The sequence below is a fragment of the Nannobrachium achirus genome (genome assembly GCF_963921795.1).
Source record: "Nannobrachium achirus genome assembly, chromosome: 24".
Lineage (NCBI taxonomy): Eukaryota > Metazoa > Chordata > Actinopteri > Myctophiformes > Myctophidae > Nannobrachium > Nannobrachium achirus.
In genome coordinates this window covers 42,058,867-42,083,374 of record NC_137831.1, presented here as the reverse complement: position 1 = coordinate 42,083,374, position 24,508 = coordinate 42,058,867, and the positions used below count along the sequence as shown (strand labels likewise).

General features: G+C 41.1%; 2 protein-coding genes across 2 annotated transcripts in view; both read left to right on the top strand.

Annotated features, from left to right (window-relative positions):
• Nucleotides 1-484: 484 nt before the first annotated feature.
• LOC308280315 (C-X-C chemokine receptor type 1-like) lies at nt 485-6,028 on the top strand (the record flags this gene model as incomplete). Its single annotated transcript, XM_080720577.1, has 4 exons — nt 485-502; nt 1,149-1,152; nt 1,981-2,121; nt 4,944-6,028. The coding sequence occupies 4 exons, from the start codon at nt 485-487 to the stop codon at nt 6,026-6,028; spliced, it is 1,248 nt and encodes a 415-aa protein (XP_080576703.1).
• Nucleotides 6,029-18,504: 12,476 nt separating this feature from the next.
• The window catches only part of LOC308280314 (myosin heavy chain, fast skeletal muscle-like), a gene marked incomplete at both ends in the record, with an annotated part of 34,317 nt that continues 28,313 nt past the window's right edge, over nt 18,505-24,508 (top strand). The window contains 8 exons of the mRNA XM_080720576.1: nt 18,505-18,726; nt 20,600-20,743; nt 22,048-22,204; nt 22,927-22,954; nt 23,045-23,159; nt 23,290-23,382; nt 23,478-23,541; nt 23,895-23,993. Coding sequence (XP_080576702.1) covers nt 18,505-18,726; nt 20,600-20,743; nt 22,048-22,204; nt 22,927-22,954; nt 23,045-23,159; nt 23,290-23,382; nt 23,478-23,541; nt 23,895-23,993 — 922 coding nt within the window. The remainder of the gene's footprint in view (nt 18,727-20,599; nt 20,744-22,047; nt 22,205-22,926; nt 22,955-23,044; nt 23,160-23,289; nt 23,383-23,477; nt 23,542-23,894; nt 23,994-24,508) is intronic.

Below are 24,508 nucleotides of genomic sequence, written 5' to 3'. Positions count from 1 at the left end.
ACGCACGCACGCACGCACGCACACACACACACGCACACACGCACACACACACACACACGCACACAGCAGCTAGACTGACTGATGCTATGAACAGGAAGCGAGTTTCTAAATTCTAGGAGAGCGCAGGCAAGGAGCGCTCGTTTTCAACGACATTCAGTTATTGTCCACGACATTGCAAGCGGCGCGAAGGCCAGCGGACCTTGGTCCTGCTCTTCGCCCCCGAGCGCCGCAGGCGCGAGTGGCCGCGAAGAGCGGGCCAGGGCCGCGCGAGTTACGAAGCCGTGGTGAATGCAATCGTTATATTTATGCCCAGGCCTGGGCAAGCGCACGATAAACGCAACGTTTGGTGCACCTCGCGCGGTCCAAGTGACTACAACGGAGCGCTCCCTACGTCCGGTTCAGCCAATCACAAGCTTCAAAAATGAGTCCGGGGCGTGGTTTTGCCTTTGCTCTCCTAGAATTTAGAAACTCGCGAACAGGAAGCATGTTTCCTCTACAGAGGGTATGCATCATATGCCACTCATCTAGACCAGTGGTTCTCAACCTGTGGGCCAGGACCCCCAGAGGGGTCTCCAAATTATTATTATTATTATTATTATTATTTTCTTTGGGGGGGGGGGGGCAAATGATTAATTTAATGTGCGACATTGTTTTCTCACTCAACAGCAAACAAACCAACATACAGTTTAAGTGTATAGAAGGTATCTGCACATTTCTAAAGTGACAATTTAACAACTTTTTAATACTTCTAAAATGACAAATGAACATTGGCCAAATATTAGAGCAGAAATCGTGAAAAAAAATGTAATGCCTCAACTCTTAGTGCTCGTCAGGGTGGGTAGTTAAAATATGATTCTCTTGGGGGTTGAGGACCACTGATCTAGACTGACAAAACATAAAACAGCATGATGAAACATTGCAGTTTGGAAGGGCTCGTTGGGAAACTCCTCATGACTCCTACTGACTCTGATTTTGCCACTCAGTAGGCGTTCGTGCATAACCTCCAGGTACGATGATGTCACATGCATACCCTCTATTCTGACCTTTCTGCACTGACTATCTGTTAAATACACAACTTGTAATTGAAGCTTTTATTATTAGTTGTTAAAAATTAGCTGAATACAACTGTTCTCCTTTATGTAAACCAGGCTGGTGAGTGAACCCTCAATATTTAGTTAAAAGCCACCAGCATTTACTGTATAGTTGTGTACATTGTGTGTATTGTGACGGTTCCCTATACTGTGCGTAGTTGCTTATGTATTTCAGCTTCATATGTTTCACTTATGAAGATTGTATATTGTTGTCTATGTTCATATGATTGACTTAGGTTCTATTGTTATGTGTATTTGTTTATACTAGCCCTTACCCGTTCAAAGATATGAGCTCCAAAATGATGTGCAGTATGTGGGTTATGGGATGTGCACTGTGCACACAGTATATGAGGGATGGAAAGTAACTTTAACTGGTTTAATGGCTACAGAGATACTGTCCCCCCCCCCCCCCCCCCCCAGCCCGCCCGCCCGCCCGCCTGCACACACACACACTCCCCCCCCCCCCCCCCGTGTGTGTGTGTGTGTGTGTGTGTGTGTGTGTGTGTGTGTGTGTGTGGGTTTGTGTGTGATTGTGCATGGCCTGAACAACAGCGCCCCTCCCTTAACATGTGTGGTCACAAAAGGTACTGTAGGCTAAATAGATATAGATACAGCATAAAAATGCGAATATACAGCATACGATTTGTGAAAGTGACAAACGGGCTTCACAGTTATGTCAGGTGTGTTCATATGCTGATGGTGATGCGATTTCAGATCAATTGCTCGAGCCACCGAGGAGAAACGCTGGGACAGACAGACACTCACTCACTCACTCACTCAGTCAGACATTCGCAAAATTATAGTATAGATGTTAATATGTTTCACTTAGGTTCTGTGGCTCTGTGTGTTTGCTTTGCCTTTCTAATGCTGTGTTTCTATTTGTGCCTAGGACTTGTGGAGTACCTGGGCCCGGGTGCTCATGCCCTTTTAAAAAGCCTGCTCCCCAGTCTGCGAGGAGTGGAATCGGACCTGGCTGTTGCCAAAGTTCACGCCCCTTGCGGCTTGGGTGCTTTTGTTTGCATGGGTAAAGGTACTGTACAGTACACTTCACTGGTACAAGGTCAACTGCCAGTGTGCCAGTGATCACCCTCCCCTGTGCCAATATTGGCACCTGTGCCTATAAGGTTGCCTACTCCTGCACTACACTGTCTCATTCTATGATCCTATAGTTTAATGAGACACTACGCTGTCTCTCTGTCTCTGCATGCATGTTTATAATACATCATCTTTGCACAAAGCTACTCCTACCACAATGCAACACCTACGTAGAGCAGTAAGACCTTGTTCTCATGAAACATGAATATCTGTGGTCAACATGTAGTTTCAATACATAGAAAAATAGGCTTCGCATGTTGCACTTGGGGGGGGGGGGGGGGGCAGCAGGGGAGTGTATATCCTGTATGTTGGGGGGGAGTGCACTGGGCTACAATGCGTATGGGGGGCGGGGGTTGTATTTACTGGGCGAACACACACACACACACACACACACACACACACACACACACACACACACACACACACAGACTGACGAATAGGTACCGGCCCCGGCTCTCCCGGTCGCTCCTAGCCCAAGTTACGGCATTTTATGTGCGCTGCAGTGGCAGGGGGTCCTCCACTGGGGGCGCCACCACTTTTGCATCCGTTCTGGAGCACCAGGAGTCGGTGGTCCCCGGGAATTCCCCGTGAGCAGCCCCGTTGGGGTGGTCATTTGGTCATCTTTGCACATTTGGTCATTTTTTACACCTGGGGGTCCCTGGAGCTCCGGGGGTCCTTGGAGGTTGTAGTTTGGCAGGCAAGGAGTGTGTGTGCAAAATCTGGCATGGATCGGGGCAACGGTTGCGGAGATATGAGCAGGGCAAAAGTGTGACGTGTGACTGACGCACGGACAGCCAGTGGAGCTTTTGATAGTAAATGCACCATTTACCATGTGACTTACTGTATACTGTTGTACCTTAGGCCCATGCCTATTATACTGTAGGTCCAGATGTGACCCAATATATGCATTCATCATCAAGGGAAAACTGGTTTCAAAATGTTTACCTTGATGATAATAGCTTGAAATCATATATATTTTTAAGCAGAATATCATATTGATCTGCTCATACATGTGCATGCCACATTTAAGGATTCAAAAAAATCAAATTAACAAAAATGAAATTATAAAATGTCTCAAGCTTTTGAGATGATCAATATTGAAGAGCAGGCAGGAGATTATGCAGGACGAGATAATGCCACCTTTGGTTGAGAAACCTGATGACGCATGTGTAGATGGAGGGAGATTGCAATGGGGAAGTTACATTGTGGCAATGATGTTTGTAAAGATGCCTATAAAATCCAGCCCATTTGAACAGCATCTCTCTTCACGTGAACTCTTCTTCTCGTCTCAAGTCCAACATTACCCTGTAAAAGGTTAGTCACCTTTGTAAGCTTCTAAAATTTGACACATTAACACAAGAATGATACTTATTCAAAGCATCATAGCTTCTGTATTTGATATGCTGCTATTTGAGATTTGTTATTACACGCTGATATTTTTTTGTCAAATTTTAAAGGTAACTGCAATTTGTGTGAAGCGAATTCTTTAGTGTAAGAATTTCGCCCTCTCATTTATATTTACATCTGTAAATTTGTGATGTGACGATAAAGTGAAGTTGATTGTATGTAAATTGTAAAATGAACAACAGTCTCAGACAATGAACAACACACACACACACACACACACACACACACACACACACACACACACACACACACACACACACACACACACACACACACACACACACACAAAATAGCCTATTATGAAATAGGATTAAAATCTAAACAAGTCTATAAATGTGTTAAGTGTGTTTAACCACTTAAACAGTACAGTATATCATCTCTCATATCTATCGCCATATTTAATTTTGCATACAATAATGCAATTTGTTATTTTATACTTTGTCGTCCGAAAGTAATGAAAATAGCTGACTACATTGAAAAGTATTAACAAGAGTTTGTGACTTTTCCAATTTCCTGAAAAGTAATGGTTTTGGATATTGTAGTTAAAGTAATGGTTTTGGATATTGTAGTTAAAGTAATGGTTTTGGATATTGTAGTTAAAGTAATGGTTTTGGATATTGTAGTTAAAGTAATGGTTTTGGATATTGTAGTTAAAGTAATGGTTTTGGATATTGTAGTTAAAGTAATGGTTTTGGATATTGTAGTTAAAGTAATGGTTTTGGATATTGTAGTTAAAGTAATGGTTTTGGATATTGTGGTTAAAGTAATGGTTTTGGATATTGTAGTTAAAGTAATGGTTTTGGATATTGTAGTTAAAGTAATGGTTTTGGATATTGTAGTTAAAGTAATGGTTTTGGATATTGTAGTTAAAGTAATGGTTTTGGATATTGTAGTTAAAGTAATGGTTTTGGATATTGTAGTTAAAGTAATGGTTTTGGATATTGTAGTTAAAGTAATGGTTTTGGATATTGTAGTTAAAGTAATGGTTTTGGATATTGTAGTTAAAGTAATGGTTTTGGATATTGTAGTTAAAGTAATGGTTTTGGATATTGTAGTTAAAGTAAGTTATACCCAGGGCCGCCAGGTCTACACAAAATATTTAATACAATTTGTCATGTTGGGAGCTTGTAGATCTGCTATTTTGTCTGAATGTTTGCCCCAGAGTAAAGAAGCAATTCAAATGTTTGCTAACTTAACATCTTAACATCCTTAGGCATTTTTTTTCCAAGTCTATTTGTCCACATGGCAAAAGGAACATTAGATGATTTTTGGGGGGGCTTTTAATTTGATATGTTGATATGTTTCTTATGTCCATATAACCATAATCGTATACCTCTCTTCTGTCCCCAGCCATGTCCATCATCTTTCCCTTCGACTATGGGGATTTTGATTTGTATGGACCAAATGACACCAACTACAACATTACCACCTTCGATCCAGACCCTAGGACTTTAAGCTGTGAGGCCAGCGGAGTAGGTCATGTAGCAACCGTAGCCCTGTTCGTGGTCCTCATCTGTATCTTCCTTTTAGCCATACCAGGAAATTTAGTAGTGGCGTTGGTGATTGGCTCCAATCGTCAGTCTCTGACCCCATCGGACGTGTACCTGTTTCACCTGACGGTGGCGGACGGTCTGCTGGCTCTGACGCTGCCGTTTTGGGCCACGGCGTCGCTTCAGAGCTGGGTCTTTGGAGACTTCCTTTGCAAGTTCCTCAACATCGTCAAGGAGGCAAACTTCTACACCAGCATCCTCTTCCTGGTTTGCATCAGCATCGACCGCTACCTGGTCATTGTGCACGCCGCGGAGTTCGGAAAGGACCGCCACTGGATTTGCAGTCGCGTGGCCTGTGCTGTGGTGTGGGTGTTTGGTTGCGTGCTGGCACTTCCGGCGCTCTTCAACGACGCTTTTCAACCAGACAAGGCCTCAGATAAGATCATCTGCGCGGAGAACTTTGACGTCGGCGACGCCGCCTCCTGGAGACTGGCGACGCGGTGGCTCCGCCACATCCTGGGCTTCTTCGTCCCGGTGGTCGTCATGGTGACATGCTACGGCATCACCATCGCGCGGCTGCTGCACACGCGCGGCTTCCACAAGCACCGCGCGATGAGGGTGATAGTGGCCGTGGTGATCGCGTTCCTGTTGTGCTGGACGCCGTACCACTTGACCGTGATCACGGACACGCTCATGAGGGCGGACCCTGTGCGGTACACCTGCGCCAAGAGGAAGTCGGTTGACTTGGCTCTGTTCGTCACCCATAGCCTGGCCCTGTTCCACAGCTGCATCAACCCCGTGTTGTATGCCTTCGTCGGAGAGAAATTCCGGAAGAAACTGAAGCTTTTTATTCAGAGGACACGCAAAACCGAGAGGCTCTCGGGGGGATCCAGGTATAGCAGGTCTACGTCACAGACCTCTGACGGAAAAGGGGCGATCTTCTGAAACTACGGCTCTCTGGCCCTAGTGGTTCTCAAAGGGGCCTTTTCCACCGGCAAAGAACCGGTTCTGGTTCTTTCTCCCGCCTATGGGATGAACCAGAGGTGAGCTTTAACACCGAGAACCGGAGTTGGTTCCGAACCGTAAAAGTATAGGTTCCGAATGGGAACCACAAAATCCGTTTCTGGTGGAAACGCACGCCGGTTTGCAAGAACGAACCAAGGTTCCAAGAAAGTTGAACCAGAACCAGTGCCGGACTGGTTCTGGAACCGGTTCTTTGCCTGTGGAAAAGGCCCCAAATTGGGGTCCAGGGACCCTCAGGTTCCAAATGGACCCTTACAGATCTGTAACTCTAGAACAGTGGTTCTCAAACTTTTTATAAAAAAAAACAAAAACAAAAAAACACATAACTGAGAGTGTACAAATGAGGGGACAATTTGTAGGCTACTCTCAGAGTTATGGGGTTATTTGAAAACCCCCTGCTAAACATCAGTGACTGGTTTTCTCGACAGGTTCCGCTTTCACACGGAAGAAGTGAAACAATTTGACTTCACAATTCCTAATTAAAATGATTAACTTTACATCTTTGTTCCCTTTTTTAAAATTCATTTCCAATTGCACCATGGTCACTTGATACCACTTCAGCCCTGCCTGTGGAACTCGCCTGTCGGCTTGTTGCTGCAGCAAGGCTGGCATGCCAATAACCACGATAATGCACAACCTTCTTGTTCCGGAACTGCAATGAAAACACGCCTTAAAGGAGTAGTTCACCCCCAAAATTACATTTCTATTGATTAGTCATGCCATGGAGACTAGCGTTCAATAATATGTGATAACAATAAATTTGATAACAATAAATTTACCTCCATTCGTTCCGGATGGGGACCCGTTTCGAAACGAGTCCCCATCCGGAATCAATGGGGGTAAATTTACTCGAATCAAATTTTTGTCTTAGGAATGTGACAAAAACCCAAAAATATTATTGAACTCTAGTCTCCATGCATGGCGTGACTAATCAATAGAAAAAAAGTCATTTTGGGGATGAACTACTCCTTTAATATTGTAATATTGCTTAATTTCATCCGGGGTAAGACTTCCCAATCAGAATGGATGCATATTTCTTTCTTTCTTTCTTTCTTTCTTTCTTTCTTTCTTTCTTTCTTTCTTTCCAGATTATGATTCTGTCTCTTTGGTGTGTGTTGCTGCCACCTATGGGTTTATTTGGTCATTCTCTAAATCAACCTACAATTCTGTCTTTAAAAGAAATGGCCTATAGGCCAGGCCAGGCGTGGGCAACTTCGATGATGGAGAGGGCCACAATGCAGATATACATAGCAAAAATAGCAGATCTACGAGCTTGCAGATCTGCTATTTTTGAATTGGAATCCTGAAAAGTAAAAATGTATTTATTTTGTTGTTTGATTTCAACTGCATTTATGTTCTTATGTTAACTACTGTATATGAACTTAAATACAAATACTTTGGACAAAAAAAAAAGAAAATTAATACTAGTCATTAAGAAACTGATATAGTCGGAAGTAATGACTTTTTCCATGTTTGGAATTGTAACAGCTAAATCAATAATATATCAGTACTCCAATATCAACCTGCGGGCCGCATTAAGTGAAGGTTGGGGCCGCATGTGGCCCCCGGGCCGCCAGTTGCCCATGTATGGCTTATGCTATATTTAATAAAATATTATTCTAAAATCATTATTTATTTAAGCTTTATCTGCTGGATATTGTTATCCATAACAAATGATGAAAGATAAATACATTTATTTTGGACATATACAGCGTTCTATCATACAGTAAGACCAAATTTTCCCCTTTGTTTCCAGCTAATGTTTTATACAGTTGTGTTGTGTTGTACAATTCCATTAAACGCAACAGTTTGAAAATGTCTGACTTGTTATGTTATTATAAGGGTAATAATAATATGTATTATTATTATTGAGGTTATGATGATGATGATGATGATGACGATGATGATGATGATGATGGGGCACGTAAGGGTATTAAAAGAAGACCTATTACACATATTTATTTATAAAAGATTATAATTGATAGATCTGGCATAACTTTTGATTGATTATAAATATATTTTTGTGACTACAATGGTTCGTTGATTTTGATGTTTAGATTATTTTATTTGACTGTTTAGATTTGAACAGATGACACTGATAATTCCTTGCCAAGTTTCCTCACCTTTTTCATGCCCCTGACTGGTAATAATGGAAGATAATGGACAAAGGGGGAGTGGAAGTGGGATATTGACTCTGGGATAATACTGCCACCTAGCGACTATTTTAGGCCTGGTTTGCATTATTCAAGTGTTTTATTTAATGTATTCATTTAAATGTAGAGTGAATGGGATTTGTAACAATTCACGAAGGCTCACATTAATTGAAGCAGAACTATCAAGCGCTGAATAATTGCAAAAGGTCCAGTTTCACATTAATTGTGTAGTGTATCTTTGTCATGTACTGACTCTGGTGTATCTTTATTGTGTAGTCCTAGTGTTTCCTGTTTTGCCTTGTTACTGTCACCTGACTTAAAGTAAAGTACAAACAACTCAAAAGCGTACTTAAGTACAGTGTGATGGCCACAACACATGTGATGGCCATCACCAGCAGCCACAAAGTGAGTAAAGAAATGGTGGACATAAGTGTTTGAGTTGTTCATTTAAGTTATATTTATTATTTTCAAATCTACATACTTCATGCAAAGGACTACACTCAACTGTTAATTGACATTCTGTTTAATGCAAGTTTGGTGACAAAGTTATGGACGGTTTATATTGCCATTACGTTTCTGTTGTCAACGCCATCTGTGCTTATTGCGACCGTCAAGTCGCATTTACTATCAAAACCTCCACCGGCTGTCTGTCAGTCAGTCCGTCCGTCCGTCCGTCCGTCCGTCCGTCAGTCTGTCTGTCCTGTCACACTTTTGCCCTACTCATATCTCCGCCATCGTTGCCCCTATCCATGTGAAATTTGGCTTTACTTATCAACCGTTTGTCGTACAAACCTGTGGGTGGTCTCAATTGACTTGATTAAGAGCCCTTAACCTTAATTGGTTTAACTTTGCCCCGCCCCCTCCTCTGATTGGCCGAAACTTTATTTGGCTTTACTCATCAACCGTTTGTCCTACAAACTTGTGGCTGGTGTCAATTGACTTGATTAAGAGTCCTTCACCTTAATTGCTTTAACTTTGCCCCACCCCCTCCTCTGATTGGCCGAAACTTTATTTGGCTTTACTCATCAACCGTTTGTCGTACAAACTTGTAGGTGGAACCAATGCCACTTACAGGCCTCTTTGTGTATACTGTGACCTGACGGTCGCTTATCTCCCGATTAGGGAGTCTTACTGGTCAGGAGTCATTTAAGTTGTGTTGTTTGTTGAGTTATCAGTTACTGAAGTTGGCATTAGTGGCATTAGAACCAGCTGCTTCAGATGAGCTGGGCAATTGGACTGTGTTAGGTATTTTGTTGTGGTTTATATCATCTTTTTATCATTTCATATTGATGACCAACTGACCACCTGACCCGAAGGCACTGCTCGTGACTGGGTCCTGCTATAATGTCATGTACAGTACCCACAAGGTCTCTGTCTGGTAGAAATGAGGCCTTATCTGCTGCCATGGAGCCTGTAACTAAAACAATGAGAATTGTTTTGGGTTATAAGGCTCAGCCTGGTGTCATGCAGACACTGCAGGGAAGGACATCCCTTCAGGAACCTATGAACTCTTTGCCACGTATATGGAACCCACTTGTGGACAAGAAACATCCTATGAACTGTTGAAACGTCATCCATTGACTGACCAAATGACCATACATAAACTCATGTCAAAACATAATTTGTCAGAGAGAGCACGAACCATTGAACCATTATTCTGTACTGTACCTGTCTTGAATTCTCTCTCTCCATAGTAAACATTCCATTTTCACTCTGAATCACTCTCCTGTCTTATTGCTTTCTGATGGATTATTGTATCTCATAGGGGAATAAGAAGGTGTTGTTGTTTACAAATAATATATTTACCAGACTGCACCATGTCCCCTGTGCATATGGGGAGGGGCAGGGGTTATTATATGAGTTACAAGTACTTACTACAATTGTGAAGAGATATATTTGAATATTTCAGTTGTAGGTAATGGCTTTGTTTAATATGAGTTAATGTTGTAATGGATTATGTTGAAGTGATTTCTAGTGTTTAAATGTTTTTCTTTTGGTTTCCCCCTGTGTGTCAAGAGTGGTCTGATCATCCACTATATATGTTCCCCTCATGTTTCATTTTGATTAGGTATAGAGGGTATGCACGTCCACTGGGACTCGCCCCCGTAATCTAGACTGAGTGGCAAAACATTGAGCAGCATGGAGCATTGGATTTTGGAAGTGCTCGTTGCAAATCACTCAACGGCCCTGCATACCACCTGTTTCTAAATTGCACATAATGCAGGAGGCAGCAGGATGTTGTGTTGTTGAAAACGAGTGCTTCCAAACTCTGACACTTGGAAAAATAAAAACCTGCACAGAATGTCTTGACAGAAAAGTAGCTCATGACATGCCTATGGTGGTTTTATATGAAACAAAAACTTTGCAGATAGAAAGAGGATAATTCAAGCTTTCAGCACAGCCGCAATGTTGGTGAGTTTAACTTTGTTTATTCAGAAAGGACTTTTCTGTTTGCTGTCAATGGCAGAAATTAGTTTTTTGCCACTCAGTAGGGGTTCCAGCATCAGTGATGTCACACACATACCCTCTATTGTCATGCTGTGCAGTTGTCTATGTTGACCACCATAAAGAAAGAAAATACATTTTAAGAAAACTACACAATTCTCACTGCGTTTCTCTTGCCGACCAACTCTGGTCCCTCACATACAGTACTGAAGTAAATGCACTTAGTGACTTTCCACCACTGCTTCCTACATGGTCATAAAGCCAGGAAGCCTATGTTTAACTCGGGGATTAACACCCTTCTGCAGTAAAGGCATCAACAACACATGGCACAACGCGACACATTCTCACCGATCAGAGTCTCACAAAGCATTCCGCAGCTGTTGCAGGAGGCAGCAGTTGGAGGAGAGAGAGAACTTTACAGTACGGTATATTATTCGACCCACATGTGTCCGGTATAGGACAGTGGTTCTCCAAAAAATGTGAACTGGGGACCCTCATTTATAAATCACGCCATTAACTTGAACGAACACACATTGTATTGAGAAAGAAGAAATCTCCATGAATTCAATGCTTCATGGGGTGAGCTACTCCTTTAAATGTTTACTTCTCAGAAATCCTGGACACCGCAAGCCAGTGTAGTCTAATACTGTTTTATGGGTAATAGTCCAGTAATTTTAGGCCAAAATTAGGCTAAACCTCAAACAAATTGCAATAGTAGCAAACTCAACTGATTTTGTATCCTCATTATGTCCTTAGTGAGAGAAAAAAAGTCCCAAGGAATCCCATCAGGGGAAAGTTTTGAAAACGACCTACCTACCTTCACTTATATACACTACACTATAAAGGAAAAAATGACTCCCAAAAGATCTGCTTTAAGTGGGATGTGAGGGGTCAAACTAGGGTTTTTTAATTATTCTGAATCCATTGCAAGCATTTGTTTTGCACGAAAAACATTCCTTGGGCAAGAAATGGACCCTCAAAACGATGGTTTAGTGATGAGTCATCAATTTTCACAGTCGTTTGGACTCCTTGGGACTTTTTTTCCCTCACTAAGGACATAATGAGGATACAGAATCAGTTGAGTTTGCTACTATTGCAATTTGTTTTAGGTTTTTTCATATAATGACTGGACTATAAAGGTTTGGAGAGGGCTGCATTCACTGGACCTTTTCAGGGGCCCAGCTAGCTCTGACTGTGCTCAGCGCTTTTTGATTGATTGAATACTTAATTAACACAACTATTAACAGTGCAGGTAGTACAGTCAGAGGTTATGCCTCACTAGTAGTCTATTCGTTAAAGTCTCTATATTTGTGCTGGAAAGTTTTGTATCTGCTTGATTTGATTGGCAAGCTGTGACAATCTTGGACTGTATCAGCTGTATGAGATATGCTGTGTGTGCAACACATTACTGTACATCAGGGTTCCCCAATAGGCGGCCTGCGGACCATTTGCTGACCACGGGGGGGGGGGGGGGGGGGGGGGGTTCTGTCCGGCCCCCACCAAGCCCAGTCAATTTCTTCTTTTTTTTCCTAAAGCTTTTTTTCCGTAAGCTTACCATAATCACAATAATCCTTAATCATTTTCAATCATATTCAAGGCCTTTTGGAGAGAAATGAGACAGACACAGAGCAGTGCAGAGGGAGAGTGTGTGTGTGTGTGTGTGTGTGTGTGTGTGTGTGTGTGTGTGTGTGTGTGTGTGTGTGTGTGTGTGTGTGTGTGTGTGTGTGTCCATCTGATGTAGTTGACTGTCCCTCGTTAATGGAAAAAAGCAAGGCAATTATGTCTCTGCACTGTCAACTGGCTGCTGTTATACAGATGCATACTTTTCAAGCAGACTGGTTAATTGGTTAACTTATTTTGTTTCAACTTTAAGGAGTGCATTTCTCATAATAATTATAATAATGTTGGTATAAGAACAGCAACAACACTAGTATATCTGAACTGTCACTGGAGTAGCAGGAACGCCGCCGTCGCCCCCCACGCAATGTTGTGGCCCTCGGCTTGGTACCCTAGACATAATTCGGCCCTTGGGGAAAACTAATCGGGGAACTCTTGCTGTACATAGTCTGTTAATGAACCATTCGATGCTGACATGCAATGCTGAAATGAAACGTGATGAGCACAAGGGATGCAAATAAAATGTTTTAATTGGATAACAGGGGGCAAGGGCCAACACTTTTCACAGCCGGACATGTCAGACATGCCTACATACATACTGAAGGAGATTTTAGCCTCCATCCACGCACGCACACACGCACGCATGCACGCACGCACTATGGAAATAATAACAGTCAGACAATCCTTTATACCAGAGAGTGCTTATAAAAGGGATTGAGTCCAGCATACAATAGGCTACAGATAATGTGTTATATCCGTAGATAGCAGGTGGGCTGGGCTCACATATCAACACTATTAAACTGCAAAGTTGCCTACTTAAGCTAATACAAATAGCTGACAGCTGCAAAGTAATAAAGACAAACAATGTAAGGTAACATTCCATGTAAGTGTCAAAGCTTGCTTACATGTTATGTCCTTCACACACATGTCAGTGTGATGGACAGTCCTTTATTATTGTAATTTGATCGACCTTCGGTGGAAACCGACTATGTTAACTCCTGCAGGACAAAGCAGAGATCATCAGAGAGAGAGAGCTTCATGTCATACACAATCTATTTACACTGCCTAATGCCACGTATGGAAATTACAAATCCGTATGAGAACTCAATAAATAGCTAAATGAATTAACTAATCGGAAAAAGAGATAAACAAAATATATATTTTATTGTATAGTGTGTGTGTGTGTGTGTACAATATATTACACAGTCTGTAAGTGAATCATTTTATGCTTGAAATTATCCTACTGTATGTCAACCACATTTTTATTGGCTGACAAAACTCCAAATTATTTATTTGGACATGACATACTGACACCACCACCTGCCTCCCAGCAGTGGCGTCAGTTCAGAAAAAGCTAAGGTATGGCAACATGACTGGTGTCTTGCACGTGCGCCTTCGCGCGCATGCAAGACACCAGTCATGTTAGGGTTAGGGTTAGGGTTAGGTCTACATTTTATTTTTCCCCTCGATTTGAATGGTTGTTCAAGTGCAGCTAAACTTTGCATCTTAGTAAACGTGCCACAATTAACAATAATGCATTGCACCTGTGCAGCTGACCTGCGGAACCTGGGAATATACCATTTTGTCAAGATGGGGAGAACTAGTGTGGAGAATATAATTATAATACCTTGTTAAAGTGACCATTTTGTTACATTTTGCATTTGTAGTTATTTTACTGTAATTTAACAACATAATAACCAGCACAGATATGGCCAGGATATGGCAGCTGCATACCCCTGCCATACGCAATTGGCCCCCCCTGCCTCCCAGTTATTCAGATTATTTGTAGTCAGCAGATATTAAATTTAATAGCCACTGGCAAATACCACGGAGCAACATGTTCACCTCTTTCACTAAATACCAAGTATGGGGTGAATGTTGAAAGTGGCTTTTAAATAGTTTTAATGACTAGATGGATACCATTGCGTGTGTGTGTGTGTGTGTGTGTGTGTGTGTGTGTGTGTGTGTGTGTGTGTGTGTGTGTGTGTGTGTGTGTGTGTGTGTGTGTGTGTGTGTGTGTGTGTGTGTACACGTGCGTGCCTTGGATAAAGGCACTATACAGATCCATCTAAAAAATAAATATATTGTCTAAATATTAAATTTCTTCTGTAATATAATTCAATAATCAAAACTTTCACATATTCCAGATACATTGTGCATGCAGTGAAGTATTCAAAACCCATGGCATGGCATACTTTTGAATGTTTATGGCATGCAGCTCATGAATATGAAATATTTACAATATTACACGAGACCACTCAAAACAAGCATTTATAATGCATAAATGTCAACCTTCTGAAGTCAGAGTTGCTTGAAGTTTCCGCAGCCGATTTGGGGTGCTATGGCATCTGCATGTTTTTTTGTTTGTTTTTTAACACAATATTCAGAATTTGTAGATGGATATGTACATGCACCATTTACCATTTACCACTTTATACTACTACTCCATTACATCACAGAGGCAAATATTGCACTTTCACTGAATTTGACAGATTTGGTTGGTTCCTTCAGATTTAGATTATTCTTTACAAGGGTTAGTCTTTACAAGGGCAAGACGTGCTGTGATGACTATACAAGCACCCTGCCATTTATGCTATTTTTACCTACAGTAGCCATGGTATGGACATATGTAATGGTATGGGACATGAGACTTGCATATCAAAGAAGCACTATCAAGTTTCATTGGCATGATTTGGCCGAGAAAGGACCTTTAAAGGCCGTTCCAACTTTAACTTTCTGCATAGCAAGCAATAAACAACTAATATAAAAGCCTGCATGAGGCGGTTGGCTCAGAACCCATTGCGGAGGAGTTCAGAGTTCCATACGGTGGTGAGTGAGCCTTCATCCGTCCTTTAAATGTGTTAGAGATGTAAGCTATTCATAGTCATAAATGTTTCAGAGGTGTTAGATATTCATAGTCATATAAATGTTTTAGAGCTTTGTAGTCATATGAATCTATTAGACATGTTGGCTTTTCATTGTTAACATGCCTCCGTTTAATGTGCCACATACTGTAGCTACTGACATGACCCACCTGCACACAAATAAGAATGAGTGGACACTGATCTGCTTAATTGATGTTATATTGTACGGATTGAAATGATCGATTGTGTATTATTTTATTTATAATGATACGGGTTTGGACCAGATTGGAGATTGGAAAATACATTTCAATGATTATTTAAATCATACATTGCATGCACTTTTACTTTTTTTTTTTTTTTTCAATTATGTTATGATTATTTAAATAATGATTTGCATTGCATGCACTTTTACATTATTATTGTTGTTGTTTTAAAGTGGCAAATATCGTTTTGGTTGAACTTGAGTACAGTTTGGCTATAGTCCACCCACCTCTGAATGTAACTATAATTCATGGAATTATGGAATGGAATTAAAGTGTATTTGAAAGAAAAACATATAGCATTGCTTCAATACAGATTAAAAAAAAGACACGTCTGTACTAACAAAGATTACTTGGGGAAATTAGTAATAAGCAAATAACAAAAAAACAAAAATAACCAAATGGGCATTTCATTGCATGCACTAATATTGAAACGGATCACTCTTTTCAGATGTGGAACTAACAAATGTAAAAATGTCGCTCTTATGAAGTGGTGTGTGGCAAGAATGAATATTAGGATGCACATAATCTGATTTAATTCATGATTATAAATGGTATTAAATCATTGAACTCATGTTAATGTCCTCATAATGATGTGTTTTTTCCTCCCACGCTTAAGGGTTTCACACAAGGTTCCACTTCTACTGGTAGAGGGGAAAAGTGAGTGTTCATCATTTCTTCTATTAAACATACACTAAGCTACAACCATAAGTCCTACTGTAGGCTATACAGTATGTGCGTTGGCTCTCGCCAATGTGCCTGGCACTTTGGCTGACTGGTCAGCGCGCATACCTGGCAAATCGGGGTCCCGGGTTCGCCTCCCGGCCATGACGCTACATTGGTGGCAGCGGTACAAATAGGAAGAATGAATCCTCAGCGTTGTAGACCTGGCCGGCCAGTAGTCGACGACTGTCCCCCCCCCCTGAGTTGTGTTTGAACCCCCCGGTTTCAAAGTCGATCTTAGATCCTGGCCGGTGCGCGTGGTTGCGCTTCCAGGTAGAGGGGACGACTGTAGGCTATACTGTATGTACGTTGGCTCTCGCAAACGTGCCTGGGACTTTGGCTGACTGGTCAGTGCGCATACCTGGCAAATCGGGGTCCCGGGTTCGCCTCCCGGCCGTGACGCTATACTTTAATCAGCAAAGGCATCGACACCATTTATTTAAGGGTTTCTAAAAGTAGGTGCTGTGATGCAAGTGGTGCCTCAGAATACTTTGAAAATATTTGGATTCGATCAATCATCACTTCAGTTTAACCAGCTTATACTTTGTAAAACGGCCCTGAGTTGCACTTTAACTTGCTGTGATCTTTTCTCAGCCTACGGTACACCAAGTCTCTTCACCAAAAATACAGTAGGCGATGTACAAGCTCACGTCGCCTGTGAGCTTGTAGATCGCGTGAATCAAAACAGCATCCCGGTTTCGACAATGGAACAAGGGGGGGAGCGCTTGTTTTCGGTGTAGATTACGGAGGCATGCCGGCGTTATATTGTAAACACAATCTGATCTAGCAATCATGACATAGGCTATTTATTTAATCACTAATTCACTATGAAGTGTCTTTAATTATAATTAAAGTAAAAATAGTCAAATAACAAACAAGGACAAATTGTTCTGCCCACAACCAAAAACCAAAATGCCTAAACTACTGTAAATGTGCCTATTATAACTATGATAATGGTTCTTAGTTAGTCTCAATTATTAAGTATAATACTTGACCTTATAAATATAGAATGTTTATGATTATATATGTTATGAAACATCGCATAGTCGAGCGTTGCGACGGTCGCATGAGCCGACTCAGCACCGTTACCGACTTATGTGCCGTTAATAGAATAGTAAATCTTCAGCCCCCCGAATTTCGTCAGCGCTCCCTACCTCCGGTTCAGCCAATCACAAGCTTCCACTGCCGATACCAGGATGCTGTTTTGATACATGCTTGTAGATCTGCTATTTTTGGCAAATGTTCTCCACAGAATTGGGATGCTGGGGTTTAAGTGGTTAAATAAATGCCAAGTTTAAAAGTTACGTTTGCGCTGTCCTAATGGAAACAAATATTCTCTCAAGTATTCCCTGTGACATGTTGTATCATAGGGGGAAAGATTTACATAATATGTGACATATTTTAGACCTTTAGACCTATTTTATACCTAGGCTATTTGAAAATAGTCAATCTACTGTGAGCTTGTAGATCTGCATTTTCAAACATGTTGTACTTTTGCTTTTGGTACTTTAAGTATATTTTGATGCCAATACTTTCGTACTTTTACTCAAGTGCATTATGAATTCCAGACTTTTACTTGTAACAGAGTCCTTCTACATTGCAGTATTGATACTTTTACTTAATCAATCAATCTTTATTAGCGGACTCAGGTCCATAAAACAGGGTACAAGACATAAAACAGTGTACAAGACATAAAAGAAACACAACAGGCAATACAAATCAATAAGAAAATGTAAAATAAATAGTACATAACTTAGCCCACAGGAAAAACACACAGGCATTTTAGCCAGTGTACCCTTAGTCTGGATGTATAGCGTGAACTGCTCATAAGGGGGCTTGAAAGCGCGACAATGATGCCGTTAGTAGATACATCCAAACGTTTCATGAATTTGAACATTACGTTTCTTAAAAGTGCTTTAAAAGTCCTCACTCCAGCAGTGACAAACATCTCACTAGCACTGCCCCCTCTGGGTTTTTTTTAAGGAGTATTCTCATAGCATCATTATATGCAACTTGCAGCCTATGTACACTAGATTTCTTATAAGATGACCATAGGTGAGCAGTATAGAGCGGTGTGCAATATGTCTTAAACAATGACACTTTCACTTTAGTAGAACATTGACTGGACTTACGAGCAATAGTGTTTGCTTGAGCATACAATTTTCTACACTGTCTGAAGATATCATCATCATCATCATCATCAGTCATTTAATCAGTAATAAAGTGACCAAAGTAAAACATTTGAGTACTTTTTCCACCACTGGGTAAAACATGCAAATACTTTCTCCACCACCACCACCGATCTGTTTGTCCGTCTACAGAAAAAGGCCGCCACCATGAGTACGGACGCCGAGATGGAGCAGTACGGCAAGGCCGCCATCTACCTGCGTAAGCCGGAGAAGGAGAGGTTGGAGTCCCAGAGCAAGCCCTTCGATGCCAAGTCTGCAGCCTACGTGGTCGACAAGGTGGAGCTGTACCTCAAGGCTAAGATCCTAAAGAAGGACGGTGGCAAAGTCACCGTGGAAATCCTGGACAACGATGGAAAGCCCACCGGGGACGTAAGTAGAGGTGGAGATGGATCTAGGGCATTAACGAAAAAGTCGACAGGTCGACTCAGTTGACTTCATTACACAATGTTAAATAAATGATTACGTTAAATAAATATGGATATGGATAAATCCTAGGGGTGTAACGATATAGTCCATAACCAAAATAAGACAGAGACGAGCCAAAGGACAATCAATAAATTGCTGTATTGAAGATCAGACAAAGAGACAAAACAGTGAGCATACCATCCTAGTGGCAGCTTGCTAATTCTCTCTTCCAAAGATAGAAGTTAACATACAGTATATAAAGAATACAGATTATGACAGTTAGATCGTGGGACTCATTGATTCGTTCCCATTATCATAACAAGAAGAAAGAGATACAGTATAACCAAAACATGATCTCGTAGTCAGGGTAACCACAGTCACCATGACCTGTAATCCACTAGCCTGAACTTACAGTAGCCTACAACCAAAACATGGTCTCCTATACTGTGAGTTCAGACAGTAGTTCATAATACCTAATAAATGAATCATATAATTATGTATCATAAATCATATCTAACAATCAATATGAATTGATAAAAGGATGATATTAACCACAACAAAATACCTTTCACACAAGTCGACTCCCACCAGGAAAAGTCCAAAGTCGAAGTTGGAAAAAAAAATACTCTCTATTGTGAAAATAGCAGATCATCATGCTCACAACGCCTCGCGTTGCGAGGTGTTGTGAGCATGTAGATCTGCTATTTTCACAATTTCTGCCTCTATATATTTGACAATTTGGACAATGTTTAATTTGTCATTTTAGAGGTATTAAAAAGTCCTTAAATTGGCACTTTATAAATGTGAATATACCCTCCCAATCTAAACTAATGTCACCTTCTTAAACTGAAATGCCTGGATCTTAATAATTTCACCCAAAATGTTTATAACACTGTTAACATAAAAAATAACTCTTCTCTCGTCTCTTTAGTTATTTAACATAAGAGGATTAAATAGGATTAAATAGTATTGGTATTACACCCGATTTAGGCCAAATTATTTATACTGACTTACTCCAGATAGACTTACGGGCCATTCACAATGAGCACTATATTTGTTACCAGAGGTGGCTACGGTGTCATGAGAAATATAAAATTTTAGTCCTAGGCCATTAGTTTAATGGGTAGGCTACACATTAATGATGGGAACACATTTTTGTGTATTACAGTACATGTACATTTTATGTAGCCATTTTTCTGATTCTTTTCTATGAATGCCAAAGGTGTAAGCCATCAAATAGTTTTGGAATTATGTTTCTAGCTGCTACAGAGGCTGAGTGAGTTTTCCAGAAAAACATTGGGCAATTTGACTTAGGCCTAAATGGGTTAACCCATTTAGGCCTAGAATTATTGAATGCTTTAACCAGTGAAAAATAGCAGATCTACAAGCGCACAGCGCGGCACTCGTGCCGCGCTGCGAGCTTGTAGATCTGCTATTTTTGAAAAAGTCGTTAAAATGTGTGCAAATCTTTGAATATATGTATTTTCAAAGCGAACGTTTGTAACTCAAATTTTGCTTCTGGGTGGTCCCAGGAACTAAAAATTTTGAGATGGGGGTCCGTGGCCAAATACATATCATTTTGTGGGTCCTTCACATGAAAAGGTTTGACACAGTAGTCTCTCAAGAACAGACTAACTGAGCTCCAGTTAAGTGAAAAGGGCCTTTTCTTTGACGTGTGGTTACGAAGTTACACTCAGTCAAGCCTTGGAGAGGTGAGCACCGCTCAAAAAAGGATGATAGGACATTATTTTAAGAGGGTGACGACAAAATAGTGACACAGTACAATTGCACTTGCAAGACGTTCTAAAGTTGTGTTTTATTTTTAATTTTTTTTAAGGAAAGAACTGTGCCTGAGAAAGACGTCACCCCTATGAACCCTCCCAAGTATGACAAGATTGAGGACATGGCCATGATGACCCACCTCACTGAAGCCACCGTCCTGTATAACCTCAAAGAGCGTTATGCAGCATGGATGATCTACGTAAGGTTTCCTTCACAGTATTGCTACTGTCCATATAGCAAAGAAAGAGAAATACACGCACGCGCACCTTCACGCGCGTGCAAGACACCAGTCATGTTGCCATACCTTAGCAACACGGCATGAAACATTTATTTTAAGAAGTACATTTTTCCCCCCGTTTCTACGGTTTCTTGGGATGGATATGGCAGCCTAGAATGGTTGTTCAGTGCAGCTAAACTTGGCATGATAGTAAATGTGCCACAATTAACAATAATGAATTGCACCTATGCAGCTGACCTGGTAATATACCATTTTGTCAAGGAGAATACAAGTGTGGAGAATATAATTATAATACCTTGTTAAAGTGATCATGTTGTTAAATTTTGCATTTGTAGTTATTTTACTGTAATTTAACAACATAATAATCAGCACAGATAGACAAAGAGACATTCATGGATTTATATTTACAAGTAACTTTTATTCTCCTCCCTATGGCAGCTGCATACCCCTGCCATACCCAATTGACGCCCTTGAAACTCATGGTTCTGAAGTCAACTTGCTCATTAGTTGACTTGTGACTGTAATCCCAGCAGGGGTCGTCACCATGCTGGCTTGGGGTGGAAATGTTTTGCATGCAATTTGCCACGTGTCCGTGTACGCCGGACATGTTGATGACTCCTGAATCCCAGCTCCAATGTTGTTTTTGACAGCAAATTTTAATTTAGTTTTAGTCATAGTCTTTTGAATAAAATGTAATTTCGTTTTAGTCATAATTTAGTCACCTGAAAAGTTTTAGTTTTAGTCTAATTTTAGACGACTAAATATCATAAGATTTTAGTTGACTAAATCTACAGTTGATTTAGTCAACTAAAATGCATTTTGGCAAGCCTTGATGGCATCGTAATGAAGGACTTTACACTTGGTTGCGTGCTGAAATAGCCGATCTACAAGCTCACAACGCGTCGCGCTGCGACGTGTTGTGAGCTTGTAGATCGGCTATTTTCAGCACGCAACACCTGATAGCAACCAAACATAAAATGATTTTCTCCTCCACTAGTCCCTCCCTAATGTTTTAGTCTAGTTTTTATTTTGTTGACGAAATTGTCAATATATTTAGTCTTAGTTTTAGTCATCACACCTTAGTTTTTACTTCGTTTTTATTTAGTTTTCGTCAGTGAAAAAAAATGCAGTCGACAAACATTTTTCGTCATAGTTTTAGTCGACGAAATCAACACTGGCCAGCTCTAATGATCCGTTGTCCCAGATATGTGGCATGCTCAATGCTATGTTGTGTGATGGTAATGTCTCTCTCTTCTCCCCTTCAGACCTACTCTGGCCTGTTCTGTGCCACTGTGAACCCCTACAAGTGGCTCCCAGTGTACGACCAGGAGGTTGTCAATGCCTACAGGGGCAAGAAGCGTATTGAAGCTCCACCCCACATCTTCTCTGTCTCTGACAACGCCTATCAGTTCATGCTGATGGGTACGTACTCTGGACAATGTAAAACATAACTAGAATGGTTTTGTGCCATATCCATGATTGATTGATTCAGATAAACGGTCAACTGAAACACCCAAGAAAGCCTGATGGCGTGTTTGCATTGGGGTCTTTTTGTACTCAATACATAAGACATAAAATGACAAATATACTATATATATATATATATATATATATATATATATATATGTTACAGTCAGTTTGGGTAACTCAGTGAGATTGGGGTAAGAGCGCTCGTTTTGTCGTTCACCACACACCCCTAACACCACCTGGATCGATTCACCTTGATAGTCTCTTATCAGCGCACCTGTGTAATTCTGCGTAATCACCATGAGATGGCGACAACAGCCATTCACTTGTGTAGTCGCTGACGTCACTCGTTTGCGACACCTCTTTCGTTTTTTATCTATTAGCCTAGCTCAGCTGTGTTTAGCCATTAGCTTACTATGCCTAACTCTAACCCTAACCTTAACCTCTGTAAAACTATGCCTAACCCTAGCCCTAACCCTAACCTCCGTGGGGTGAGGCGCTATCATTCCTGCCGACGCTACGTTGTCGTTGTTGTGGATCAAAGCGACCAGCTTGTTCCGCCCCGTGCCTCACTACGAGCGCTCCTGTTCTCAATTTCACTGAAACTAAAAAAAACTGTGACATATATATATAAAATTGTGGCTAATAGTTTGCTTTACTTTCCTTTTTATTTACAGACAGAGAGAACCAGTCTGTCCTGATCACGTAAGTTTCCCATCTACTACTAGACATAACAAAGTACTTGTACACAAATTGACAAACTGAATTCCTCTGAAAATATGCTTTTCTAACCAGTGGAGAATCCGGTGCTGGAAAGACTGTGAACACCAAGCGTGTCATCCAGTACTTTGCAACAGCAGCTAGTAGTGCTGGAGGTGGTGAGGGAGGCGGATCTAGCGGTAAAATCAAGGTACATAATGTAGAGGTTTTGAACTTTAACAAATGCCTGTTTTGGAACATTTATAAGCATTTATGTTCAATATAGTAATTCAATTTAAAATAAGTCTGACCACATTGTTGTGATGTCTAAAACATTCTAGGGGTCCCTGGAGGATCAGATTATTGCAGCCAATCCCTTGCTGGAGGCCTATGGTAATGCCAAGACCATTAGGAATGACAACTCCTCTCGCTTTGTAAGTGTAAACTAATGCCATTTTATGAGGAAAAGTTGCTCTTAATTCCACAGTGTAGAGAGGGATGCAACAACTTGTGCTATTATATCAAACAGGGTAAATTCATCAGAATCCATTTCGGCGGAACCGGTAAACTGGCCAGTGCTGATATTGAGACATGTAAGTATGAAGTTCACAGATGAAACATTAATTATACTAGCCCTTACCCGTTCAAAGATATGAGCTCCGAAATGATGTGCAGTGTGTGGGTTATGGGATGTGCACTGTGCACACAGTATATGAGGGATGGAAAGTAACTTTAACTGGTGCTTGCATGATATGTAGGAGCATCAATGTAAGAAATACCCGTTTCGTTTAATGGCTACATTAAGATACTGTGTACCGATCTGCATGATTTTTGGACAACATCTGTAACAGGGCCAGACAACTTTTTGGAAAATTATATGTTTGATATGCCTCCAGTATTACATTTTGAGTTATGTCAATTATTATTATTATCATTATGAATATAGATCTGCTGGAGAAGTCCAGAGTGACCTACCAGCTTTCTGCAGAGAGAGGCTACCACATCTTCTTCCAGATGATGACCAACCACAAACCTGACATCATTGGTAAGTCAAGTGGAACTGACGACGCTGCGAGAACCTAAATGAACCAGAAAAGGTGCTCCTTAATTGGAAGGACAACTCCTCCCTAAATCACTTCTAGGCTTATTTTCCTACTTATATTGATCCAAAAGGACTGTCCATGGGGTCTATTAGGCAGAAATGCCCCTGTTGTCCAGTTTCCCCGGCAGAACCCAGCAGCTCTCATAGCTTAGAGTGGAGCCTATCCACAAGTTTCCGCGGGAGTTTACTGGAGACTATCAGGACCAAACTTCCGGGTTTAACAGCAGACATACAAGCTCACGTCGCGTCGCAGATGCAACCCGTTGTGAGCTTGTAAATCGGCGGCGGAAGATCGATGCAGACGTTTGCGCAATGCACTATGGGGCGTAGGAAACTCGTGGATAAGCCTATCGCTTTTACACTATTTGTTGTGGTCAAAAGAGTTTTTTATTTTTCATGAATGTGTTAGTAGTTGTCATTACAAACACATCCATGCCATCGTTGTCCCACACAAGCCA